We start from the raw sequence: 25,133 nt of genomic DNA on the forward strand, positions 1-25,133 counted from the left end.
AGGGAGCGGGCGAATGGGCCATGCACGGAGATCATGCTCGGCGATGGTTGGGGAGAGGCGGGAGGGGGGGGGGATGACCAGTGGGCCTGGTACGGTAGAGAGAGGAGGGAGGGAGTGCGGGCTAAGAGAGAGGTTAGGCTTCGATCGGTTTGACCTAAGAATGAAACAATGGACCTTGGCCTAGGTAGGGGGTGACGCGCGGGGCTAGTTTAGATTAGTATTTGGGCTGAGGTTTAGTTAGATTCGATCCAAGAAGAATTTCGAGTTTTAGAAATTAAATCATTTTCAGAAAACAATAAAAACAAAAAAAATTCAAATAAATATCAAATACACTCAAATAGAATCTAGAAAATTTTATAGAGGCATTTTAGAAAATTTTGAACCTAAATAAAATATTTTATCATCAGAAATAAACTCTTTTAAATGCCGCAAATTAAAAAAAGCTTTTAAATAAATACTAAAATACTATTCTATTATTTAGAAACGTTTCCATTTCAAAATTAAAATTTTGAGGTGTGACAATAGCTCTCCTGCCGCAGCTCGTCCACGTAAAGTATCCGCCACCATTCGTCGATCTCCTCCAGCGCAGCCGCACGCTCCATCTCCGCGCGCACGACGTCGGCCTCGTCCCGCTGCCTCTGCTCGACGTTCGGCGGCTCCGCCATGCGCCGCTCGAACTCGAGGTCCGCCCTGAGCTGCTTGATACACCCCGTGCTGCAGGTCCAACGCGAGGATCTCGTCGATTTGACGTGAGCGTACGGCCCACGTGCGCGCCAGAGGTCCACGATGAGGCTGAATCTGACAGCGTTCTTGAGCTAGTGGAGGCCTCGACGAGGTGGAACAACGAGCACGCTGCTCATGAGTCGTGACATCTCCGTGGGGAGCCTGCGGCCCTGCACCATTGATGAGCTCGCGCACAAGACGTCTGGGACCCCAGCGTCCGCGACTGCTAACGGCCATGAAATGGCTGGCCAGTGCATTTCGGTGCGGCACTTGCAAAATAACAAATTGCCTGTTTACCATGGCGAACATCAACCCTCACTGTCTGTTCTTTGCATGGATGAATCATCATGCAGTCCACTTGACTCTCCAATTAGATTGGAGCAACAAAGCTCTCGGAAACTATCTCATGAGTCGAATCATCTGTTTTATTTCGAGAAGAATATTTCAAGGTACAAATACTGGAGCTGCTGCTCATAACACCACTCGTTCACTGCTGCCCTCCATCCTCAACCTCATCCTCAAGACCCTTTTGCCCGTAGCACCATTTCGTCAGTTCCTTATTTCCTCCTGTCATCACTAATTGTGAGCAGCTCGAAATTCCTTACGGTATCTTCATGCCAATTCCTTCCGGTTTTGGATAAAGATGAGGACCTGATCTCAGAGCCACCTGAATGGTGTACCCTTTGGCCAGTCGATGGGTGGCTGCTGCCACTAGAAATTAGGCGGCTTGTGCGATTTGGGTCACTGGGATCTCCAAAAGAGCTTGGTTTGCTTGATGAAAGGACAGCTCTTCTTGACGAGCTTCCATGCCGAGATGATGACGATGGCCTTGTTTTATCTGAATCAACAGTCTACGACACGCAAAATACAGTGGTAAGATCTTTCGTTGTCACTACAGGAATGATCAGTTGGTTTAGAACAGCGCATCAATTTCTTACCGCCTTGGATGGCATCAATGAATCTAGAAGGCTTCTGTGCTTGGTATGTTTTCCATTGTGATCAGTGCCAGACCCAGTTCTTCTGGTCAGAGCTTCAACTGCAAAAGAGAATCTATCAGAGATGTCTTGTACCACTAGTTGATTATATAAAAAAAAATTGGCCTTCAATTTCACCTATTTATTTTCAAGAATATGTTATACTCGAAAACTTATGTACCTGCAGTTCTTTCAGTCCGTTCTGCATAAGGGCCGGCCAACCCACTTGTCTTTCCGCTAGACTAGTTGTCAAAAACAAATGCAATACATTCAGAACAGTGGAATTTGCATTACTTAATGAAGGGACAGAGAAAAATGAATAACATACGTACCTGAAGTTTGTTTTTATCTCTAAACTGAGTATACTTCATAGTGGTCCAATCATATACATAATCAAGCTGGTACCCTGCAAGTATCCAGAAGAAGCCATGTCAAAAGTACAGGCACAAGGAGCCATCAAATATAAATCACTAAAGCTTAGCCATACCCTCACGGATAAATAAGTCACGGAAGAGTCTCTTCAAATAGGAATAATCTGGTTTATCTTCAAATCGTAGTGACCGACTGTAATCGAAGTACGAAGTAAACTCTGACGGATAAGATTTACAGAGGACCTGTTTAAATTTTATTACTGTTATAAACAATCTATACTGCAAGATATTGTTTGACAGCACGTTAAGTCATGGGGACATTCTGTTGCACTGTCCCTTGAATAAAACAAGTACCTCAACTGGGGTCAGCATTTTCTTTTCACTGATTCTATCATACTTTTGCTTCTCTGTGCCAACTTTGAGACCTTGCCAAGGAAGACTGGGGAAAACAAAGATGGCAAAAGAAATGTAATGTTGCAGAAGAAAATTATTAGGAAAAGCTGATAAAGCAATTTCGTATCTCACCTTCCTCTTAAGAAATACATCAGAACATAACCAAGAGATTCAAGATCATCTCTCCTGCTTTGTTCTGGAAGAAAACCAAAAATAGTTGACCCGAATTATCTATCAAGGCTTTCAGATTTGTGGATGAATATAATCTGCGATTAATGGACTTTAAGGTAAGGTTTGGTGTTTTAGGTTTTGAAATATCAATATTGCTGAAGAATTTTTGAAGTATTCACTAATTTTGGCTTTCCTGTTCCACTTGGCCCCTAGCTTCTACCAATTGATGTTCAGATACTGATGAGACAGTAGCACAAGTCTGCACTTATAAATAATAAACTCACCTACTCCAACATGGGTATTCACACTGGCATATCGTGCCGTCCCTGTGAGATTTTTGTTTTCCCTGCGATGACAAAGAAAGTGTACTTAGCTCTTAAAATGGTTATACACAAAAAGTAAGCATGAGTACAGTTTTTACAATGTTTAACATTTGATCTTTTTGCTTATTATCATTCGTTTTCTGCTAACATACTTTTTTTAACAGAAATTAACTCGGCTTATATTGAAAGCCAATAACAGAGTACAAAACATCAAACAGACATATAAACAACGAAAAGGGGGTGGGGGGTGGGGCAACAGTTACACAAGACAACTAGGGCTATCAGCACAAACACGAGTTCAAGCACAGCAAGATATGGGGCGACAGACTAGGATAACTTATTACACAAACCAGACAACAACCAGTTACAGGACATACACGTCGGAAGTGAGGTCATCTGTCGGTGCAAGATTTCACAGCCATTTGCTAACCAGGGAGGAAGCACAATCCACCTTAGGTTTGTCATCTTGTTTGAGGAGGCTCCATTTCTGCACGAACGATATAGTGGGAGTCAGGACTTCCACAGGCTTATTAGGAAACTTCTTCTCGATGGCCATGTTGTTACTTGTCCTCCACAAGGCCTAAGCAATACTTGCAAAGAGGAAAAACCCTAGATTTTGAGAGATTTTAAAAAACTTCAGAAGTCAGCTTGCCCATAAGTCAGCTACTGAAGCGGGGAATCCATTCCTACCAAAGATATCTCTCAAAGCACTCTAGGAAAATTGAGCCAATGCACATCCAAAAAAGATGTGATTGACGGTCTCAAGCTTATGCACAAACAACATTTCGAGCTCCCTTTCCAACCCCTCTTCTTTAGGGAGGAGGTCACAAGGAGCTTGTTGTGCAGCATCTGCCAAAGGAATACCTTAATCCTAAGGGAAATTTTACGACCCTAGATTTTCTCAGCCTCCTTGCTGGAAACACCTTCAAAGGTAAGGAACCTATACATGGACCTGGTGGAAAATCTTCTTGATTTATCTAGTGACTAGATCACCTCATTCTCCTTATCAATCAGCTGGATGATTGCAGCTTGTACATCAGTTTCTCCCACTAGAGCAAATCATTAGTAGTCAGGCTCCTTCTAAACTGCAAATCCCACACATTGTTGACCCAACAATCAGATACAAAAAGCTCTGGGTCAGCACATAGGTCAAAGAGGTTAGGGAATTGGGTTTTCAGAGGAGTTTCACCCAACCATACATCTTTCCAGAAGCAAACCTTGGTACCATTATTAACTTTATACTCAGCCCCAAAGTGGAGAGATGTTTGACCTTGTGTAAGCCCTGCCAAAACTAGAATGAGCCTCTCTGTCTGGAGGTGAAGAAATTACCCTCTAGCATGTATTTGGCTTTGAGAAGTTTGAACCAGATGTCCTCAGATCCAGAGCAAATTTTCCAAACCCATTCCAGCAGCAAGCACTCATTCATGATAGTAGTATTGAAAATGCCTAGACCCCCATAGTCCTTAAACCTGCATACAGCTTCCCACCGGGCCATATGGTATTTGTTCACATTGTCAGGCCCCATCCAAAATAACTTGGATCTAATAATGTCCATCTTCTTGTGGATCCCTTTAGGCAAGAGGTAAAAACCCATGGTATGCATGGGCAAACTAGTCAAGCAAGAGTTTGTCAGAGTTAGTTTGCCCCCAAAGGTTAGGTTTTTATCCTTCCATGGGTCTAACCTTTTAATCATCTTTGAAAGGAGGTCAGAGGAGGCAGCAATCCCTAGATGATGATCAGAGATAAGGATGCCCAACTATTTCAGAGGAAGCTGCCTTAATTTGCAGTTAAGCATGATGGCCACCTTTTCCTGCTGATGCTGGTCTATCCCAAAAGCAAAGACCTCACTTTTGTGGAAATTAATCTTGAGCCCAGACAACCATTCAAAACAGTAAAAAAATGATCTTGAAAGTGATAATAGAGTTGTCCGACCCATCAACCATCAAGATTGTATCATCAGCATATTGAATATGAATGATCTCTCATGGGATCAGGTGATCTACAACCCCCTTGAGCAGACCTTTTGTTGCAACTTTGGTCATCTGAGCATTCAAAGCATCTGTTGCAATGTTGAAAAGCAAGGGGGATAGGGGTCACCTTGTCTTAGGCCTAGGTAAGTTCTAAAATATGGTCCCTTTTGACCATTAATATGAATGCAGATCTACCCCCACAACAGATTGCATAACCCATTGAATCCATAGATGGAGGAACCCCTTCCCCCTCATGACATCTTCCAGGTAACTCCATTTTACCTTGTCATAAGCTTTTTTAAAATCTATCTTGACCAACATCCCTTGTTGTTTCGTTTTCCTTAATTCATTACTTCATGGAGAACCACCACTCCTTCCAAAATGTTTCTACCTTTGATAAAGGTTGTTTGACTTGCACCAATAACCCCCTTGGCTACTGGGGTGAGTCTATTATCGAGGACCTTGGTAAAGCCCTTGTAATCAATGTTGAGGAGGCAAATGAGTCTGTATTGTTTAATGGTGTTGGCCTCCTTGACCTTAGGGATTAGGGTTATGACCCCATAGTTGAGTCTCTTCAGATTCAACCTCCCAGCATGAAAGTCTTTGAACATATCAAACATGTCATCCTTGATCCAATCCCAAAAAACCTTGAAGAAGGTGGCAGTGAAACCATTAGGTTCAGGAGTAGAGTCTTCTTTCATATCTCTAAAGGCCTTTTCCACCTCCTAGTCAGAAAAGAGGTGGATCAGGGCGTCTGAGGCACTTGGAGGTAGCTTGTCATGGTTGTCCCAAAAGGGATCAGATAAATTTAAACCTTTTCTACAATCAGACCCAAAAAGGGTTTTGTAGAAGTCATAAATGTGACATCCGATTTGATTTTGAGAGGTGAACTGACCTTGATCAGTCTCCATAGACAAGATCAGGTTCTTCCTCCTCCTTTCATTGGCCAAGAGGTGAAAAAACCTTGTATTGTTGTCACCCTTTTTCACCATAGTCTACCCACATTTCTGCTTCGAGTAGATCTCCTCCATGGAGAGAATTTTCTCGAGGTTTCTTTCTAAATTGTATCTATTCTCCCATTACACCGAGGATAAACATTTAGAATCCGCTTTACCATCTAGCACCACCAGCTGAGCCAACATCTCCTGCTTATTCTTACTCTGTTCCCCAGCCTGTTGTCTGTGCGTGGGTTGCACGGATACTTCCCAAATGTGTCGTATCGCCGTCCTGGACTGTGATAGCCCAAAGTCTTTAAGCGCGTAATTAAACAATCATGAGCATTATTAGCATCATAATTGGGGTTTTGAGCAATTTTGACATGCAATATAGATCAAACAAAAATGGTTAAGTTTAATAATAATTGATGCTTTGTGAAGCAACCCACAAAATCACCATACAACATAGAATTGGAAACAATTTTAGAAATTAGTCAATGCAAACTAAAGAATATTAATGATTTTCCCTAATTTTGGGGAATTATTTGTAGGCATAAAAATTAGAGAAAAATTAGAAAAGGATGTTTTGTTGAGGAATTTTCATTTTGAAATTGGCTTAGGCTTTTTGGGTCAAACCAATTAAAATGGGTTGACCATAAATTATAGTTTCATACAAAATATGTCCCAAGATTTTTAGACTGTGGGAAGATCTTCGTTTGGTTCACAGAAGTGCAGTGAATATTTTTGATTCGGCTGTCACTGTTCACAGGGTCCCATCCGTCACCCCCTCGCCCTCACAGCCTCTCTGCCGCCGAAATTGTTGACCGTGGAGGCCGGCTGCCGAACCACGACGTCGGCGCTAACTTCTTTGACTTTAAGCGCTGTCGGCCGCCCTTATCTCCCCCCCCCCTTCACGTCTCTCCTCTCTCTCTCCCTCACTCATCTCAAGCCGGCTAGTTCTTCCGAGCAGAGCTGAGAGCAGAGAACAGCCAGCACAGTGCGGCTGCAGCCGCCAAATCCGCCACGCCAACAACGAGCTCCCTCGAGCCCGAGCCATGTGAAGCAAGGAGGAAGTCCTCTGAAGCACCCCCCGGCCGTTTACCCCTCCGAGACCCACTCTTCCCGGCCGGATTCGCGCGCCCGCGCCTTCTTCCTCAACACCAGCGCCTTCTTCCATCACCTCGCTGTCGACCCACAACCACATAGCTCTTCCTGACCGACCAAAAGCTCGGTGAGCTCCTTCATGCCCCCGTAAAGCTTTTGCGTGCGTTGTTTCGTCCTTGGCCCGACGTCGGCGCGCGGTTCCACGTGAGCTGCCCAGCGCCGTTGCCTCTGCGCTCGTCGTCGACCGAGCCGCAACCGGGCTCGTCGTCCGAGAGGTGCGCCGTTAGATCTGCATGCTCACGTAGGAGTTGTAGGAGTCCTCGACTAGCTCGTTTTCGCCGTCAGTATGCTTGACCAAGCCGCCGCAATTGTTTGTCGCTGTTTGCCGTCGATGGCCGCCCTTTGGCCGATGCCGGCGCCACGTATGCCACCGGTGGGTCCGCTGTACCGCGCTGGTGCCACTGGTGACGCTTGCCGGCCAAGCTGCGCCGCCGTTCGCCGTCGGCGATCCCGGGCCGAGCCGCCAGCCATGCCGAGCGCCATGGCTCTGGCCTCTTTGTTGGAGTCAATCGGCCCGGGCCCACGATCATGGCAGTGGCTAGATAGGCCCCCAGTACAAAAGATTTCGGACCTTTTTAATTCGGAAATCCGGAGAAAAAGCGAAATGGTTTTATTGTTGCATTGATAAATCGGCTAAAACACTTAAAAATGCATAGGAAAATGTGTATAGCTCCAAAAATCATGAAACCAATTTTGTTAGGTTTGTATGATCGTTATCTACGTGTGAGAATACTGGGAGCTATGAAATATGTATTCAAATTTCATGGGTTAATAAAATAATTTTGAGCTTTATTAATCCATAATTAAATATTGGTAACTCCAAAATTGATGAAATCAATTTTGTTAATCTTATTTTATTATGCCTTGTTCATTAGAAATACTCACACTCATGTTAAACATAATTAACTTTCTAATTTGATTTGAGTTTGATTTAAGCTTAAGTTAATCCATAACTTATTAAATGTTTAACAGTAAACCCAATTAAGTAAACGTTTGATGTTATAGTCTCATACCATGATGCTTTGCATCTCCACGATTGTCATATACTGTGAATCATCTTTCTCTACACAAATTAATGCTCATCATTTCATACATTCTTTTAGTGAACGAAGAACCGAAAAGTGACGCGGGAGTGATCGAGGGCGACACCGAGGCACACCACTTCTGCGAATTCTATGTAGGTAGCGTCAGACAGAACTCGGAGTAGTAAAGCAAGCATCTAAGCATATTGCACCCTTTGTTGAAATTGAATGGAGTCTAAATTGATAAATTATGCTTTATGTATGTTTGCATGTGTTGAGTCCAGTATCGGGCCGATATGTGTAGAACCTATGTTGATGTATTGTCTCTACCTTGACTTATTGATGAATCCTTATCCTTGTAACTTTGATGATACAGTTGGTGTCTAGCTTCAAGGATCATTCGGAATTCTTAGCAATGCTTAGGTCCTCAATAGAAGCCGAGCGACGGTGCCGCCGTTGTTCGCGAGCCTAGGGCTTAATCACTGTTCACAAATATAAAGATGATGTTGAGATGATGGTTGAGATGTGAGATTGAGGCAAGATGTGGGCAGTGTTAGGGGTATCTTCTGCCCAGAAGGAGTCATCTGGGTAGTTCGGGAGAGGAGCTTGGATGCCATAGACCGTTTTGCATCATTTAAGGTCGTCTATTGGTGCAGTTGGCTCTAACACTTTCCATACTCACCGCATGCTGATCTTACAGTAAGGTAAGCCGATTACCATATGCCGTGTCGACACTTGCCTTGCAGCTCCATTACGCATAAGAGAAAAAAAAAAGAAGAAGCAAGGTGTCGGAGAGCCGGAGCATGACCGGGACTTGCTAGCGGAAACCCCTGTGTCATGGGGGCATTGCAAGTAGTGGTTCCGGGTATGAGAAAGGTTGACATGAGTACCCCTTGTGAGTACTTTCGTGAGTAACACAAGCCGAATGGTACTCGAGTCGTGTGGATAAAGTTGTACCCCCTGCAGGGTGAAAAACATTTCAAAATGCTGCGCTCTTGGTTATGAGCATGCTTCTGTTTATTTGCATCAGTCGTAGAGTTTACGAATATGGGATAAAGATATGGTATGATGGAAATAGTCGATGGATATTGTTGATGAGATACTATGGTTCCTATATATACATGCTCAAGTTGTGGATTGCAGGGTACACTAGCATATCGGTTAAGTATAGATGCTCACACGTAGGTGTCCAGATTGCTTACCGCATATGTTTTACTTAATCCTGTACCCTTACTCTTGCTAATAGCTCAATGCATGATCCTTAGAGTCGAGCTATTTATAAGTGCCTTATATGGATTAAGTCTTACGGGTACCTTCGTACTCACGCTGCTCTTTTAGGTTCTACTGGTGAGGGTGAGGCTGTGTTTGGCTACTTTGTGCCCGCCGATGCAGGTGGTGGGCAAGAGTAGTGCATCCTACTCTGGTGAGACGTAGCTTTTGGGGTGGAGCCTAAAGGCATATGGCTCCACTCTCAATTTGTTGTTGTTAAGATTTTAATCTTCCGTTGCGTAGTTTCTCTTTTGTTGCAAACTGTTGTAAATAATCATGCTTAAGAACTTGCAATATAATCTTTAATTACTCGCTCTTTCTTAAACTATGTTATGATGTACATGTTGAAAAGGCATGTGTTCCGATCTTGGGCATAAAACACGTGCCGAGATGTACCGGGATGGTATTATGGTTAATCATTGAGGTTGTGATTACAAATAATGATCCTCCTGATGATTAATTAGAATACTGTTTGAACGGTTTCTCAACAAAGACACGGGGATACGCGTATCCCAAGTATCCCTTATTTTTTATTTAAAATAAATACAAAAAAAATGGATACGGTGGAGATACGGCCCAACCCATGTGAGAGAGGGTTTTGAGAGGAGCAGCACGCAGAGCTGCCCTCCTCTTCGCCGCCGCTCCTCCTCTCCGCTGGTGGAGTAGCCCATCCTTTTTGTTGTCCCTCCTTTCTGCTGCGCCTCCTTTTCGCCGGTGGATGAGCCTATCCTCTCCGCCGCCCCAACTCTCCATCGGTGGAGCAGAGGCGCGCTGCCCTTCCTCTTCGTCACCCCTCCTTTCCGCCGGTGGAGCGGAGGCACGCCGTCCTTCCTCTCCGCCGGTGGAGCATAAGCGCTTCGTCGTCGCCGCTTCCTGTCAGCCACCTACCGGTATAGTTCTCCTACTCTCCGTTCCATCCTCCTCACAAGTCACCATCCTTCTCTTATTCTGCCTCCCCATTCCATCTTCCTCTGCTAGGAGCTTAGGGATGGCAATGGAATCAAGTGGAAGTGGAACAGGATCCTCTGTTGGTATTCCTCCTAAAACAAAAAATGAAGAAACTGAGTATAGGAACCCAAAATATCCATTGTGGGCTCATGTTACCAGATTTTGTGACACCCGGTGGTTCAAATGGCCGTGGAGGCAATACGAGATTTAGGTGCCATCTTCTGAAGGTGAGAAATATGTGTGTTGCAATTTGTGAGAAGATTTCATACCCTATCCTTGACTAACTTCACAAGGAAGATTGTAAAGCTACAAAGGTTGCAACAAATAGCGCCCCTAGGAATAAGCTACTTCGCTTACCCCCTTTTGAAGATTCAGGCTTGGCACCATCATCAAAGATAAGAAAAGGGAATCAATCAGAGATTTTAGAAAGTTTTAACGCTGAAACTCGACGCATTGCCGATGGTCATATTGTAAGATTGTTCTACACTGCAGGTTTGCAAAATTGCAATTAATTGTGTTGTACTTGTATTTTGTATTTATCATTTCGTTTGAAGCATGCTAGTACTTTATTTTGCAGGGCTACCCTTCAATGTGGCAAGGAACCCCAATTATCGGGCATCTTACAATTTTGTTGCAAACAACAAATTGGGTGGTTATGTGCCCTCGGAATATAATGCATTGAGGATAACTCTTCTCCAAAAAGAGAAAGCATATGTTGAGAGGATGCTTCAACCTATCAAATCCACATGTCCCTTCAAAGGAGTGACTATTGCAGCTGATAGGTGGACTAATCTACAAAGGCGCCCAATTTTAAATTTTATAGCTGTCGCAGAGGGTGCTCCAATTTTCCTAGGTCCCACTGGGAGTGGACGAGGCACCGAGAGCTTTGTTGGTGTTGGCTTTTTAGAAGACGCCGATCTCACACTTGATGAGCCAGAATTTGAGGAGATATTAGGAGGGGAAGATTGAGTTCTTGTCACTTATTGATGAGCTTAGCATGTTTCTTTATCCTATATTTCTATTATTATGTTATATTGTTATGTAATGCCCAATTCGACTATGGTTATAATATAGTATTTGGGGTTTATCGTATCCCGTATTGCTATTTTTTGAAAATGTCGTGGCAACATAGGTTTGTGCCATCCTCTCATAAACTATCTAGAGTCACAGAGGCTACCATGCCACATGTCCACAGAATAGCCATTAACAGGTCTTTTGTCTTTCTTCTCCAACCATCTCTCACAAACTAGCTCTTTGAAGCTATCAGCTGAAAGCCACTGCCTTTCAAAGGTGAAGTAGCTACCCCTCTGAATTCCAGCTTCCCCTAAGTCTAATATAATTGGGTTGTTATCTGAGCTAATCCTAGTCAAGCTACATGCATGATATAGGGGAAATGATGTTCCCGATCACTAGACATTAGGTACCTATTAAGATTAACCATAATTGGATCTAACTGCTTGTTAGTCCAAGTATAATTGGCACCATCCCTTCTCACTTCCCTTTAGTAAGAGTTGACAATGAAGGTATTAAAGAGTTCCATAAGATTTCTATCTATATTATTGTTATTCTTGTCCGGGGCATCTCTGATGAGATTGAAATCACCTCCAAAGAGGATTGGCAGTGACACCCTGTCAGATATTTCCAATTCACATACAAACTCCTTAGATGTGTTGGGGTCTGCTGGGCCATAGACTGAGACAAACACCCATCTGAGGTTGGAGACCTTCTCACTGCCTTGAGCCCTCTAGCATTCCAAATAAAGATCCTCATTTATGTTTTTACTTTGGCATGTCTCTCCCTCTCTTTTGTTCAGAACCCCTCACTGGGGCTTCTCCAGATTTTGAATTGTGGCTATCAAAGCCTCTGGTAGAATTGTCAATGACCTCCATGGTCATATCATGTTCAAGTTCCTCTTCCCTTGATACTTCCCTCTCATGTTGTTTTTGCAGGAAAGCTATATAGTTTGCTTCTGCAACTTAGCCCTAGCTATTTCCTCAGCTTTAAAGACATCAATTTGATTATCAATATTATCAGCTTCTAAGTCTAGCTCTAAGATTACATTAGCAATAGATTCATTGGAGGAATTATTCAAGATAGTAAACTGGTTATTAGTTGAGGAGGTACCTATAGTGAAATTCTTTTGCTGAGCTCTCTTGATAGCCTTGGTTTGGATGGAAACCCCATCACTGGTGATCCTGGAGCTTACTCTAGTTGCCACACTTGGCCCCTTCCTCTTGTAATTTCTGATCTTTGTGGTTTTGGGAATAGCAACCCACCCTTGGGAGTTGTCCCCCTCCTCAGTTTTGGAGCTAATTTGGGATAGGATGTCAAAGTTTTCTCTCTCATGCTCCACAGTCACATCAGTCTGTTGGCCTTCAGACATCTCATTGTCAGTAGGCTCCTTAGATGGGGGTTGAAACTGAACACAAGCTTGAGAATCATGGATAGTGTCTTGGGAGAAGGTTAACTTGGGCCAGAAGCTGGCAGAGATCAAGGCAGGTCCCTCCTGATTGTGGACTAGAACCATACCTTCATGGACTGACCCCCTTGCAGGGGTTGGGAATCAATGTCCTGCATCTCCTCCTAGTTGGTGTGCCCCTCATCTTGCCCTACTGCAGGGAGCAGTTGTCCCCCTGTGGGACATTGTGAGAGAGCCCCCTGGTTGAAAGGAACCAGCTGAGAAGTATAGTTATTACCCATGTCAGTTTAGGTGAGCATTTGCTACTGCTTAGTGCCTATCAAGGTGTCTGGTTGATAATGGGAGTCCAAGGACCCCTCTTCCACCTCCATCTCACTAAAAAAATTCAATTCCCCTATGACTAGGTCAAAGGAGGCAATTGGTGTTATCTCCTTACTGATAGATGGTGAAGAAATTGTCTCCAAAGGAACCTGCTTCCCCTTCTCCATAGGTTTATGGGTTCTTGAAGAGTGTTTCTTGTATTTGTCTCCATCATCCTTCCTTGCATAGTCACCATGACTTGCTTCTTCATCAAAGTCACTCAAGATATCATCTTCTGACCCCTTATCATCATCTCTGGCTTAAGAAGGGCCATCAGTGGAGGTTTGTCATTGAAACCCTCCATAATGTATCTGATCAGGTGCCCTTCCCCATTAAAAAAGACCTCAATAAAATATCTGATCTTATGGGGTCCCTGCATAGTACCTTAACTCTAACAGGGTCATTTCTCAACAAGCTAAGCTCATCCACCACCAGGGGCTCGGCCACCAAAGCAGCAAGCTCCTTCACAGACTCTACATCCTTTGCAAAAGCAGGGATCCCATAGATTTTGATCCAAGTTGATTTCAGGAGATCAGCGACATACTTTTGACATAACATTGGTTGCCCCTAGCATGCAAGCTGTATCAGTCAGCAGACACTTGACAATGGAGACATGGGCAAGGAGAGAATAAACTAGAGCTTGGTGATCTATGCTTATAGGAACCAAGTCCACAAATTTGGCTATAAACCAATGCTACAGCAGCTTTCCATTTTACCAGGTACCAGGTTGACTCTGTTTTATAAGTAGATGGACCAAACTTATAATTCTGGCTATCTGTGTTCTCCAAGTTATAAACAGCACTGAAAAGGTCTCAACTATCTAATAATCCTTGTTGCTTGGGAAACCTGAAAGCTCCATAATGGCTGCGTTTTTGATGGAGAGGCCCCGAATGGTAGTGAGCAGCTGAGGAAGGTGGAAGATGAGGTTGCTCTGTGGGGTGCTACTGGGGCTAACCTCCGGTCTTTGTTTGTTTAGTTCTTCCTTTTCAGTTTGTGTTTGTTTGTCTGTTGTGTGTTTGTTTGTTTGCTTTCTTCTTTTTTCTGTTTGTGTTTTTTTTTTTTGTACTAGTTTGTTCCTTCTATTTTTAATGAAATAATACGTAGCTCTCCTACGTATTCGAGAAAAAAAACTTATAATTTTGAAAGTAGAGGGGCCAAATTTAGCCCACGACAGAAACTACTGTTAACCCAAAAGTTTATAATCATGTCGGTTCAGAAACAAGAACCTAACCATTTAATAAACTGAACTGCTAACAGGCTGCTACACCCATTCACCACATAAACTTTATAGTGTGCATGAACAGCCGTCAAAGGAAGAATGGTATCGAATAACATTAAGAAATTAAAAGCAGGAAAACAAACACTAAACTATGGGAATTCCTTTGTAACTTGTACAGACGTAGAATTCTTTACCTGTATGGTATGTGCTTATGAGTTTGGAGATCTCGGTACTTTTTTGCAAGGCCAAAGTCGATGACAAACACCTGCAGAGAGTGTTTAACTGATATTACATGGTAGGTTGGGCAACAAACTGAACATTAATTATATCCAGCATTTGTACAACTGTACAAGACAGTTACACAGTATCAGAAAATTAATAGTCATTGACTTATTTCTATTAGAAAATATTATAAGCTCTAGGATTTTTTTGCGGAAGGGGCTAGAAGCCTAGTTATATTAAAACACGCATCAAGCTTACACCCCTGGATATGCAAAGACAAACCTGTAGAAAGTCGAAATTACAATGTAGTACATAGACCAATCTTCTCCAAGGTTGACAAAATACAGATAAGACCCTAACCAACAAAGAAAGAATGAAGCAAGTCTGCAGGGCTTTCGTCGCATCGCCCGAAGACCTCGTAGTTCGCCACACCACCGCAATGCTCTCAGGCAGAGGAGAATCACCAAGGACGGGAAACATAGCAACTACGCAAGCAACATGAAGCGACATCTAAACACTTTGGCTAGCTGCAAGACTTGATTCCACTAAGGAGCTATTGGGGGAAATATCCCAGCTCACAGACATCACTACGGAGACGCCATAAAGAGCTCATCTAGAGCCCATAGGCTCCAGACTCCCTGAAGAAGCTAAAAGTTTCCGAAGAGCGTGGACCCCTCTGGCCATCGCCTCTCGAGACAGGAGAAGTAGCTGGCCTCCAGAGGGAATATCTGCAAAAGGAGAACACCAACTGCAATTGACCTGACACGAAGTGACTGACAGTTAATGCCGATGCAAGTGGTGGCTGCCCTGACATCCCAATGGAAGTGGAGGCCACTCTAACATACAGGACAGTGTGGCGCCACAGTTTACGACCGGCCAAGCTCTACTCTTTAGGCCAGTTCACACCACTGTATTTGCCATGGTAGATAATATTTTTAGATAGAGGTAAAAGTATTTTACCTAAACCCAAGCTGTGTGATTCAATTGGTATAGGTCTATGTGATATAGTGATAACCTATGTCACTATCTCTGTAAGGGGCATATTTGTACACTTACACCCGATATGGTACTATAAATATAGACTTGTAGCCATCAGGCCTGGGAGGACCAATCTTTTGGTAAAAACACATGGGTTTTTCTTCCTCTTCACTTCTTCTCCAAGCTTGAGTCTCCTCTCTAGAAGAGGCTCTTGTCGCACTTGTTCATGGAAGACTTTCTTTCACCAACGGCGTGCTGACCGTGGGGACTCGAACATAGAAGTACAAAGAGAGGTGGGATGTCATCTAAAAAGAAGACCGCCAAGGCTGCAGCACAGGTGGCCGACTCTCCAGCCATGCCTGTACGAGGGTCTACACGACCACCACAACCATGCAAGTTATGTATACCCACCAGATTTTGAGAAGGCCTTCAATAAGGCTGAGCATCAAGTTATTTTGTATATTCTCCTCCATATGGGTTTTGGTCAACGCTGGATTTCTTGGATATTAGATATTATGAAATCTGGAACCTCTTCAGTGCTTTTAAATGGAGTGCCAGGAAAGGTTTTTTTATTGCAAAAGAGGAGAACGACAAGGAGATCACATCTCCCCTCTGCTCTTTGTCTTAGCTGCTGATTTGATGCAGAGTATTTTAAATAAAGCTAAGGACCTTGGTTTGCTTTGTTTGCCAATTCAAATTGGGGTTGTTTCTGACTTTCCAGTGGATCAATATGTTGATGACACGCTTATTGTGCTCCAAGCCTATCAAAAGCAATAATTTGTTCTCAAAGCCCTGCTCAATGCAGTTACTGCTTCCACATGGTTAAAGGTAAATTACAGTAAATCTGTCATAGTTCCCATTAATGTCACAAATGAGAAAATGAAAATTCTATCGAAGACTTTTAATTGTCATAAAGGGGTATTACATTTCACTTATCTTGGGCTCCCTTTGAGCACTTCTAAGCCTAGATTGGAACATTTCATGCCTCTCATTAAAAGGGCTGAGAGGAGATTGATTTGTACTTCAACCTTTTCTAACATAAGCTAGTCAGCTTGAGATGGTGAATATTGTTCTATCTTCTTTACCAACCTATTATATGTGTACCCTTAAGATTCCATCAGCCGTTATAAAACAAATTGATAGTTATAAAAGACATTGCCTATAGCAAGGCTCTAATGTTAATAGTAAAAAGTCGGCTTTAGCTTCGTGGAAAATGGTTTGTAGACCGAGACAAGAAAGTGGTCTTGGGATCATAAAATTAAGAACTCAAAATGAGGCTCTTCTTCTTAAAAATATTCACAAATTCTACAACAAGAAGGATTTGCCTTGGGTACATCTTGTTTGGGACAATTATTATAAGAATGGTACTTTGCATTCTTCTCCTAGAAAAGGATCTTTTTGGTGGAGATATATTGTTAAATTGCTTGATGTTTATAAAGGAATTGCCACTCCCCTGGTCGGAAATGGTACTTCTGTTCTTCTTTGGGAAGACATATGGTGTGGACTAGTAGCCCAACATTCTTTTCCGGAGCTATACTCTTTTGCCAAATATGGAAGAATCACGCTTCATGCAGCCTACCATTTGAATACTCTTGCGGAAGGTTTTAATCTTCCCCTTTCGGTTCAAGCTTATCAACAATTCCAAGAGCTTTAGGGCCATTTGACACTCTTAAATCTCAATAGTCAGAATGACACTTGGAGTTATATTTAGGGAAATAGTTCTTATTCTGCTAGCAAAGCCTATAAAATTCTAATGGGACACAGTCCCATTCATCCAATCTTCAAATGAAATTGGAAATCTTGTTGTCAGATGAAGCATAAAGTTTTCTATTGGCTGCTTCTAAAGGACAAGTTTAACACAAGGGAACTCCTCCGATGTAAAAATATGTATCTTCCTTCGTATACATGTGATCTTTGTATTTTGCACATGGAAGAAACAAGATACCACATCTTCCTCTCTTGCAATTTTGCAACAAACTGTTGGACTTTGCTTCATCTTCGCTTCATTTCTAGCTTTGCTCTAATGCAGAATTTCAGGAGATTCAGAAAGAAGCTTGCAATCCCTTTTGCAATGGAAGTCATCACTCTTATATGCTGGGGCATTTGGATCATCCGAAATGATTGGGTTTTCAATGAAACTACTCCCACTATTCAAGCTGTTTGGGCCCTATTCGAGAAGGAATTTGCTCGTGCTATTCACAGAGCAAAACCATCTAGAGTGGATATTATATAGGTCTTTTTCTGTTTTTTATCTTTGATTTGTAATTTAACTCTATTATATCTTTTCTTTTCTTTTATTTAATATATAACCAGTAGGGAACGGTCCTACTGTTTCATTAAAAAAGATTGATTCTTAGCGAGGTTTAGCAGTCAGCACAAACCTGGTTTGCTTTACGTCCTAAACCCATAAGGAAATTGTCGGGCTTAATATCACGATGAAGAAACCCCCTCGTGTGCATGTACTCTACTATACTGATCTGTATAAAATATCAAGAAGACATGTTACTTTTGCTTGCAAAGACCAATCAAATGCAAAGTGAGGAATTCATTACATTATCTATCTATTCATTTGTATTTGGATTCAACATGTCCAAAACCAACACAAGAACAATACGATACAGTAAGAAAGACTCACCATCTGGTCAGCAAGCATTAGTACTGTTTTAAGAGAGAGCTTTCTGTTGCAGTAGTTAAATAAGTCTTCAAGGCTTGGACCAAGCAGATCAATCACCATGACATTGTACTCCCCCTCCACTCCAAACCACTTCAGATGTGGAATTCCAGCTATATGTCAGAGCAGAAAAGAAACAAGTCAGTAAAATACCTGAGTAAATGGACTAACCAACTTCTACTGTGGTCATACTTACTCCCCCCTTGCAAAAGCATGTATAGTTTTGATTCATAGTGAAGCTGAGGATGCCGTGATTTAACCGATTCCTGGTAAGAAGTGATATACACACAAAATAGCTGAGCAGGGTTGTCTTAAATTCCTACTGCTAAGTGCTAACTAAGGCTGGCAAACCGCACCAATGCCAAGAAATCAAGTTGTTCTAAAAATCATTGATTGCAAAGCAATTAGAAGACATACTAAATACATCTCAGGGGGGAATATTGTTATATTCCATTGTTGCTATTACTGCCTTGGAGCACCACTCCATCTTAAGTTTTAGCAGAAATAGAAAAATAAACAACTCCAAAGAAACTAATGTAACTTTGAAACTCATCCAATCAGAATCAACAAGAGATTAATTTCCATCAGCTACTTTAAAGCATCGATGCCCTAATTCCAAAGGAGAACTACAAGTTCATTGATTCAAATCAGCAACTCTATGCCCAGAACAAAATCGTGTGGCAGAAATGATTCATTTCCCAAGGATGTATGGTACTCCCAATGGTCCCAAGTACCCACTGCTGACAATTCTGTAACAAAAGACACAGAAAATGTGGGGCAGCATGATTTCTTTACACTGTACAGTAACGTCTGGTTGCAAATTACCCAGCTCCTAATATACTCAAATGCTGCAAGGCGACGTAGCAAAGTCAAGGCTAGCTACAGATGCAAATTACTCCAATTGGGGCGAGCCTAATGCAGAACATGTCATCTATATATGTATTGCGGACGCCTAATCCAAATTGCTCGTCGCATACCAGTTTGACGGCCACCTCCTCACCATTCTGTATGTTTACGCCTGCAAAGTGCAAACAAATCAAACAAGTGGTCATAAACATGCATACACCAAATAAATCGTACCCGAAAAGAAAAGCAATTCGATAGGCCATCAGGGAACATACCGAGGTAGAGCTCCCCGAAGGATCCACTCCCGATCTTCTTCCCGAGCTTGAACTTGCCCCCGATTACTTGCTCCATCCTCGCAACCCCAGCCCGAGGCGCGCGCTACACCCGCCACCAACTCCCCACCGACAGGGCTCGGCCCCCACCTTCCACACCCAGATCCCAGCGACGCGCCTCAAACAGGTCCACAAGCCGACCACATTGCTCGGGCGACGCTGGCTCCGATCGGCCCCGGCCACCCGAAAGCGACCGCCGAACGGACGAACGAGCCCCGTGCGGCGGCGACGCCCCGCCGCAATGCGGGCCAACCTCCCGCTGGAGACGGAGCCGACCGCGCTGGGTCGGCGAGCAGGTCCAGGGATTCGGGTGGAGATCCGGGCGCAATTCGTCGGTTAATTTACAGGAGAATTTCTTGGAATCGGAGGCGAGTTAAGGAGGTGTGTCGGGGAGAGGAGGGAGTGAGCGCGGAGGTGGTTGGGGGAAGGAAATGGCGGAGCGAAGTGGAGCCAGCGGGAAAGGGCCTAGGAAGCATTATTACGAAAACGTTGGAATTAAAAAAAGAAAATGCTTCGCATCCGACTGATTTATCCGACTCATGCGATCTGTGGTCGTAACATAGTTAGATGATTTCGTCATATGCATATCAATGTTCTTATAAAAATGATTTGAGTTATCTGTCACTTGTAATTATACCAGAATCTATAGTGCAAGAAAAATTTTAATGGATCATTTAGATGCACCACATAAAAACACAGGAATGAGAAAAGAGAGGTAGAATCAAATGAATTTTTCCATAAAGTTAAATCTCATACTAAAAATCCTCCAAAATTAACAAGCCATTCCATAAGAGTTCTAAGGTCTAATCATTGATTCCAAATAATTCTATAGGGATTTTTCTATAGAATCTAATTTTTTTTTAAATTCTCTATTTTTTATTTGTTCTTCCAAAGCGGACCTAATAGCAGCAGGGAGTCCGGGAAGGGTGGGATGCTCTTTTGCTTTTGATTTGTGTTCCCCTCCGGATTATTCGCCGCGTGCTGTACCCTCTTGCCTGCTCGAGTTTGGTGCTTTCGCTGTACCTGCAACGGTGGCATGTCCTTTCATGTGATGTACAGTAGTACAGTAGGTTGTCACGTTCTTATCAGTGAGTATTCGTATAAGCATGGGGTATGCGTACGGAATACGGGTATTTGCTGACGTGACCACCTTGTTGGACTGTTTAGTGATAACACCCTTCTTTTTTGCTACGTACCGATCATTGCTAAAGAACTTCATTAAGCAGATAAAGCAAAAAGTGTTTGGTTGCTAAAAGCTGCCAGTGTCATCCACTTTTTCTCCAGTTGAACTCCACGTCTGACTGTTTCTCTACGTAAGCAATACGTAGCATTTGATGGAATTTTTAGATTTTGGTTAATTTTAAAAACTTTCTACGTATGATCTATAGGAAACAATATAAAAAAATAGATATTTTTACGGTGTCATAACATTAATGTTGTAATTAAATAGTACGATACAGTAACAATGACATATGGTAGTAACAATGACGTCATCACATATGATCTTTCAAGACCAATATAAAATATCTCTAACATTACGTCAGCGTCGTGCTATTTAACCACATCGTCAAATGTTATGACGCCATGCCAAAGATCAATTTTTAAAAATTGTTTTCGCATTGATCCATTTGTAAAATATGTTAAAAAGGTGTGACATCGTGACATTTAGCATCACAATATTTGACGTCGTAGTTGAATAGTACAGTGCCGACAAGTAACACGTTGTATTTCAGTACATGACTTCAACTGTCACGACACCGTATTATTCAATCACGGCGCCAGATGTTATGACTTCTTTAAAAAATTTATTTTTTGACATGTGTCCTATAGATCTATGAGTAGAATAAGTTTTTAAAAAGATCAAATTCTAAAAATTCCACTTCGCCACAATTCCGCAGCTTAGATTCGGTACTACACTAGCGGCAACGAGGTCGTGTGCTACATCATTCAACTGGATCTTGGACTAACGCGAGGTCCAGCGGTAGTCTCCGCTGTGAGCAATATGGGCTCGCCGGGTACCACACATGGGCTGGACCGTCCCGGCTTTATGAAGAAATCAATGACCACATTCATGACATGCTCGTGCAGAGTACAGCACTACACTACAGCATACACCGGAAGAAAGAAAATTACACCCCACGGGTCGTGTTACAATCCTAGCAGTGACTCTAGCCCGTCGGACTTCTTTTTCTATTCATTATAATAAGCAGTTCTCTTGCCGGTGACCGTTGTACTGCTGCAGTAGTTGTACCTTACAAGTTGCAACAACATACAGCATCGCTTGAAAAGAGTTTCAACAAAAGCACGTCTTTAGTGCCCAATGATAAGTGCAGATCACACCAGTTGCATTTTAGTGATGATCCTAACTCCACAGGTTGGAATTTGAAAACGCTAACCAAAGTTGCGGTGCACATTAAGGTTGCATGGGGATGCGATGCGGGTGTTTGATGTGTCGCTCTAAAGTCTAACCTAGATTCAATAATCCAAGCTTCATTTTAAGTTGAGTTGCATGCATAATCCGTACAAGAATGGTACCTGAAGGATAAACATCATTGTTTGTCACGCCAAACCAGTGGCCTCCTACATATGCTCACTGTTGTGTTACAAGCATTACTGCAATCCAAAAGGACAAAAAAAAAACCTTAAGACACATGGCGAAACTAAATTAATCGAAGATGTTAGACATCATATGTTAGTATTCAGTAGCTAAAATATAGAACTGTAAGTTACACCTTGACCTGAAATTGAACAGATTGCCACAATTTTCCAATTGTCGATTTCATGATTTGCTTTTCTGTTTGTAGGGTCATTGCAATCAAATGGTGCGAGCAGGATTGATGAACTAGACATGTCCAAGAATATGCACGCAAAGTTGATATGATGGCCTGCTAGACATTCTAGCCATATTCTCATAAATTGGTTACTACATATTGTACCTTGGTTCTTGATGCATATGCATATGCATATATAAGGAGTCTTGATGTGACGAGGATGACCTCTTCCTCCACCCGTGTTTCTTCTCCCCCTCTCCTTGGCATTCCCAGCCTCCTCAGCCTCACGCCGGTGCATACTTTAGGCCTGACGGCCACCATCCAGGCCATGTCGTCTTCTCCGCGGAAGGCCTCCCTCTCTCCCTTTGCGCCGGGGTCCCCCTTTTCTCTGTTGGCGCAACCTTTCCTTCCTTTGGGTCGTCCAAAGGAGCTGCGAAGACGGGACGTTTCCCCTTTCATCTCTTCCAAGTTTACCAGCCCTTGTTTGGTGCCTTATGTGTCTGTTCCTTGCTCTTATCGTGATGCGGTTTGTGGTGTTGATCTCCTGGAGGTGGCGACGGTTCTTCCAGCTGCCTCGGTGATTGCTCATCCGCCTAAGCTCAAGTCGGTGGTGCGTTGCTCGGCTGCGGTGTCACCCGCTGCTGCCTGCTCGGGTGTTGTTTCCTCTCAGGCCTGCGATGCGGGGGTTGATGGTTGGTAGCTGGTGGAAGGTTGGTGTACTATGCGTCTTCGGGCTCGTTCTCCGCGTCATCCTTCCAGGCCGGTGCAAGTGGATCTTCGTAGAAGGTGCTTCAACTGCTTCTCCGTTAGCCACTGCGCTGCCCAATGTCGGCGTCCTACGCGCTGTTTCCACTGCCGAGCTCTGGGTCATCGCTCTTGATTGCAAGCGCTTCTCTTCGCGAGTGGCGACGCCGTGTTTGGGTTCTCATCCTCATCCGTCGGGGATGTGGTATTTTGATTGGAGTCGTGTCTCTCTGCCAGACACATCGTCATCCATTTTGGCTTCATGGCTCCCACCGTCGGGGACGTGGCGGTTTGAATTACGGCGCGTCACTCTACCAGAATCGGTGGAGCAAGCCGTTGGTTCTCTGCCACCTCTTGGCGAGTCATCGGCTGGAGGAGTGTCCGCAGCAGGGGGCTCTGCTTTGTGTGATGATCGCAGTGGTCAGGGCGGTTGTCGCTCTCGTTGTGGGCCGCGCAGGCGCCACCCTTCTTCGGGGGCTCCCCCTCGGCTCCTCCACTGTCGTCTTCTAATGTTGATGGTTCGTTTCCGCCTTCACTAGCTCAATCGTGAGGGGGGGGGGGGGGGGGCTCCGGCGTTGGTTGTCATTGGATCCTCCTCCTAGGAGAATTTGTGTGATCGATCGTTCTCGAAGCATTGTTACTGCAGAGGACGAGCTCCGCAGTGCGGTGTTCGTTTCGATCGCCGGTAACAGGCCGTCTGTGTCGTCGTCCGTGGTTGCGGAGACCATTGCAGGGAAGTTCAATTTGGATGTCTCCTCTTTGTCCATTCATTCGTTTGCGTCGGAAGATTTCCTCCTCCTACAAGATGAGGCAGCGGCGGACTTAGTTTTCAATGGTGGTCGTCTGGTTCATGCTTCTGGTTTCATGCTACTCGTTAAACGTTGGAATAGACTTGTTCATGCTGCCATGGGTGTGTGCCTTTCAAGGTTGAGGTTGTCCTCCACGGCGTTCTGGCTCATGTGTGGGAGTTGGCGACGGCGGAGCATCTGTTGGGTTGTTCTGTTGGACTCAACGGCTTCATTCTTCGACCGTTGATCATTGCCTGGGCTTATCATCCAAGTTTGATTCCTTCATGCATTGGCCTTTTCATTGCTGAGCCAACGGAGGCCGTCGGCGGGGAAGATCCTCATGAGAAAAGGACCTTGGTGTACAAAATTGACATTTTTGTTGCTGCGAGTTAAGGTTTTGATTATCCCCCTCCGGGCTCACCGCATCGACTGGATGACAGTGAGGACGATGCCAGGCGCCGTCGCCGGTGTACGGGAGCTTCGCCAGATCGTGCTTGTGTTCATGAGGATTTTGTTGGTCACGCTGGTGATCCTTCTCGAGTCCCGGTGAGGATGTGGCTGGGGGCCACTTTTTGTTGGAAAGGATCGCAAGATGATCGGGGAGGTGAATGGTTCAAAGTGTGCTGATGCTTCGGGAAAAGATGCTGACACTCATTTGGATTGTGCTGTCACCTCGGGAAGGGCTTCTAACATTTAGTTGGATTGTGCTGTCACTTCGGGAAGGGATGCAGCCATTGATTCAGCCTCTGCCACCCCGCCCCCTGACTTTACTTCCTTCTGCCACGGGTGGTGTGCGTGAGGGTGACATACTGCAGTGCGGATCCGGCTACTGGGTCTGCCATTTCTGTCGCGGATGCTTGCATTTATGCCCCTTCGCTTCTAGAGAACTTGGGTTGTTCAGTTGCAACGTCCAGGGATGATCTTTTGATGGTGCTGCTGCTCCGTCGGACTTTCCTGCTTCGTCTGTGGTTTGGGCTCTGAAGCTGCTGCTGCTCCTGAGGATGTGAATTCGATGGGGAGGACGGCGGGTTGCTCTCCTAAGCCCCTGCTAGTCTACTCGAGACAACGGTGCCGAGCTGGGTGGTCAAGTACCCCTTTGCTTGGCCCGGTCTCTGACGCAGTACCTTTGTCGCCTTGTTGTCCGGCTTCTCCTTCAACAGCTTTCATTCGTCAGATATCCAGGCTGATTGACAACCTGCTCCCCCAGCCGAAAATTCAGAAGAGAAGAATGAAGGGCCCACCGCCCGGCTCTCTGCCGAGGCGAAGCAGGCGTGTGGATGGGGTCGCGCCTTGGTCTCCAAGGTCGGATGTTGGGATTACGTAGCGAAATATTTTGCGTAGGTTGGGTTTGTTTTTGGATAAAGAACAGTTTGATCAGCAAGCTCAAGATATGTACAATAAGCTTTTTGAGAAGACTCTTATTAGAGCTCACCTGACCGCATTGGCAGGCCATCTTTGGCTAGTCTCCTGATGATGCGGATCAAGTCAGATTGGCAGATGATCTGCTGGTGTTGAGCTGA

The 25,133-nt window shown here is 44.1% G+C and overlaps 1 protein-coding gene across 1 annotated transcript; it reads right to left on the reverse strand.

The window, feature by feature from the left end:
- Window positions 1-1,130: 1,130 nt before the first annotated feature.
- LOC133888726 (casein kinase 1-like) lies at window positions 1,131-19,781 on the reverse strand. The gene is made up of 14 exons (XM_062329067.1): window positions 19,254-19,781; window positions 19,110-19,150; window positions 18,329-18,398; window positions 18,097-18,245; window positions 17,843-17,938; window positions 14,456-14,526; window positions 2,917-2,978; window positions 2,594-2,657; window positions 2,423-2,507; window positions 2,185-2,311; window positions 2,030-2,103; window positions 1,879-1,939; window positions 1,662-1,759; window positions 1,131-1,574 (listed from the first exon to the last, which is right to left on the reverse strand). Exons 1-14 carry the CDS (start codon window positions 19,327-19,329, stop codon window positions 1,281-1,283), a joined length of 1,368 nt encoding a protein of 455 aa, XP_062185051.1. The 5' UTR covers window positions 19,330-19,781; the 3' UTR covers window positions 1,131-1,280.
- Window positions 19,782-25,133: the final 5,352 nt, after the last annotated feature.

The sequence above is a fragment of the Phragmites australis genome, chromosome 13, assembly GCF_958298935.1.
Source record: "Phragmites australis chromosome 13, lpPhrAust1.1, whole genome shotgun sequence".
NCBI lineage: Eukaryota > Viridiplantae > Streptophyta > Magnoliopsida > Poales > Poaceae > Phragmites > Phragmites australis.

Excerpts from the sequence above, each read along its gene's own strand:
- LOC133888726 (XM_062329067.1), bottom strand. The coding sequence starts at position 19,329 with ATGGAGCAAGTAATCGGGGGCAAGTTCAAGCTCGGGAAGAAGATCGGG. Across the intron at positions 17,939-18,096 it reads TAATGCTTGCTGACCAGATG|ATCAGTATAGTAGAGTACAT; the intron begins GTGAGTCTTTCT and ends TATTTTATACAG. Across the intron at positions 14,527-17,842 it reads TAGGACGTAAAGCAAACCAG|GTGTTTGTCATCGACTTTGG; the intron begins GTTTGTGCTGAC and ends CACTCTCTGCAG.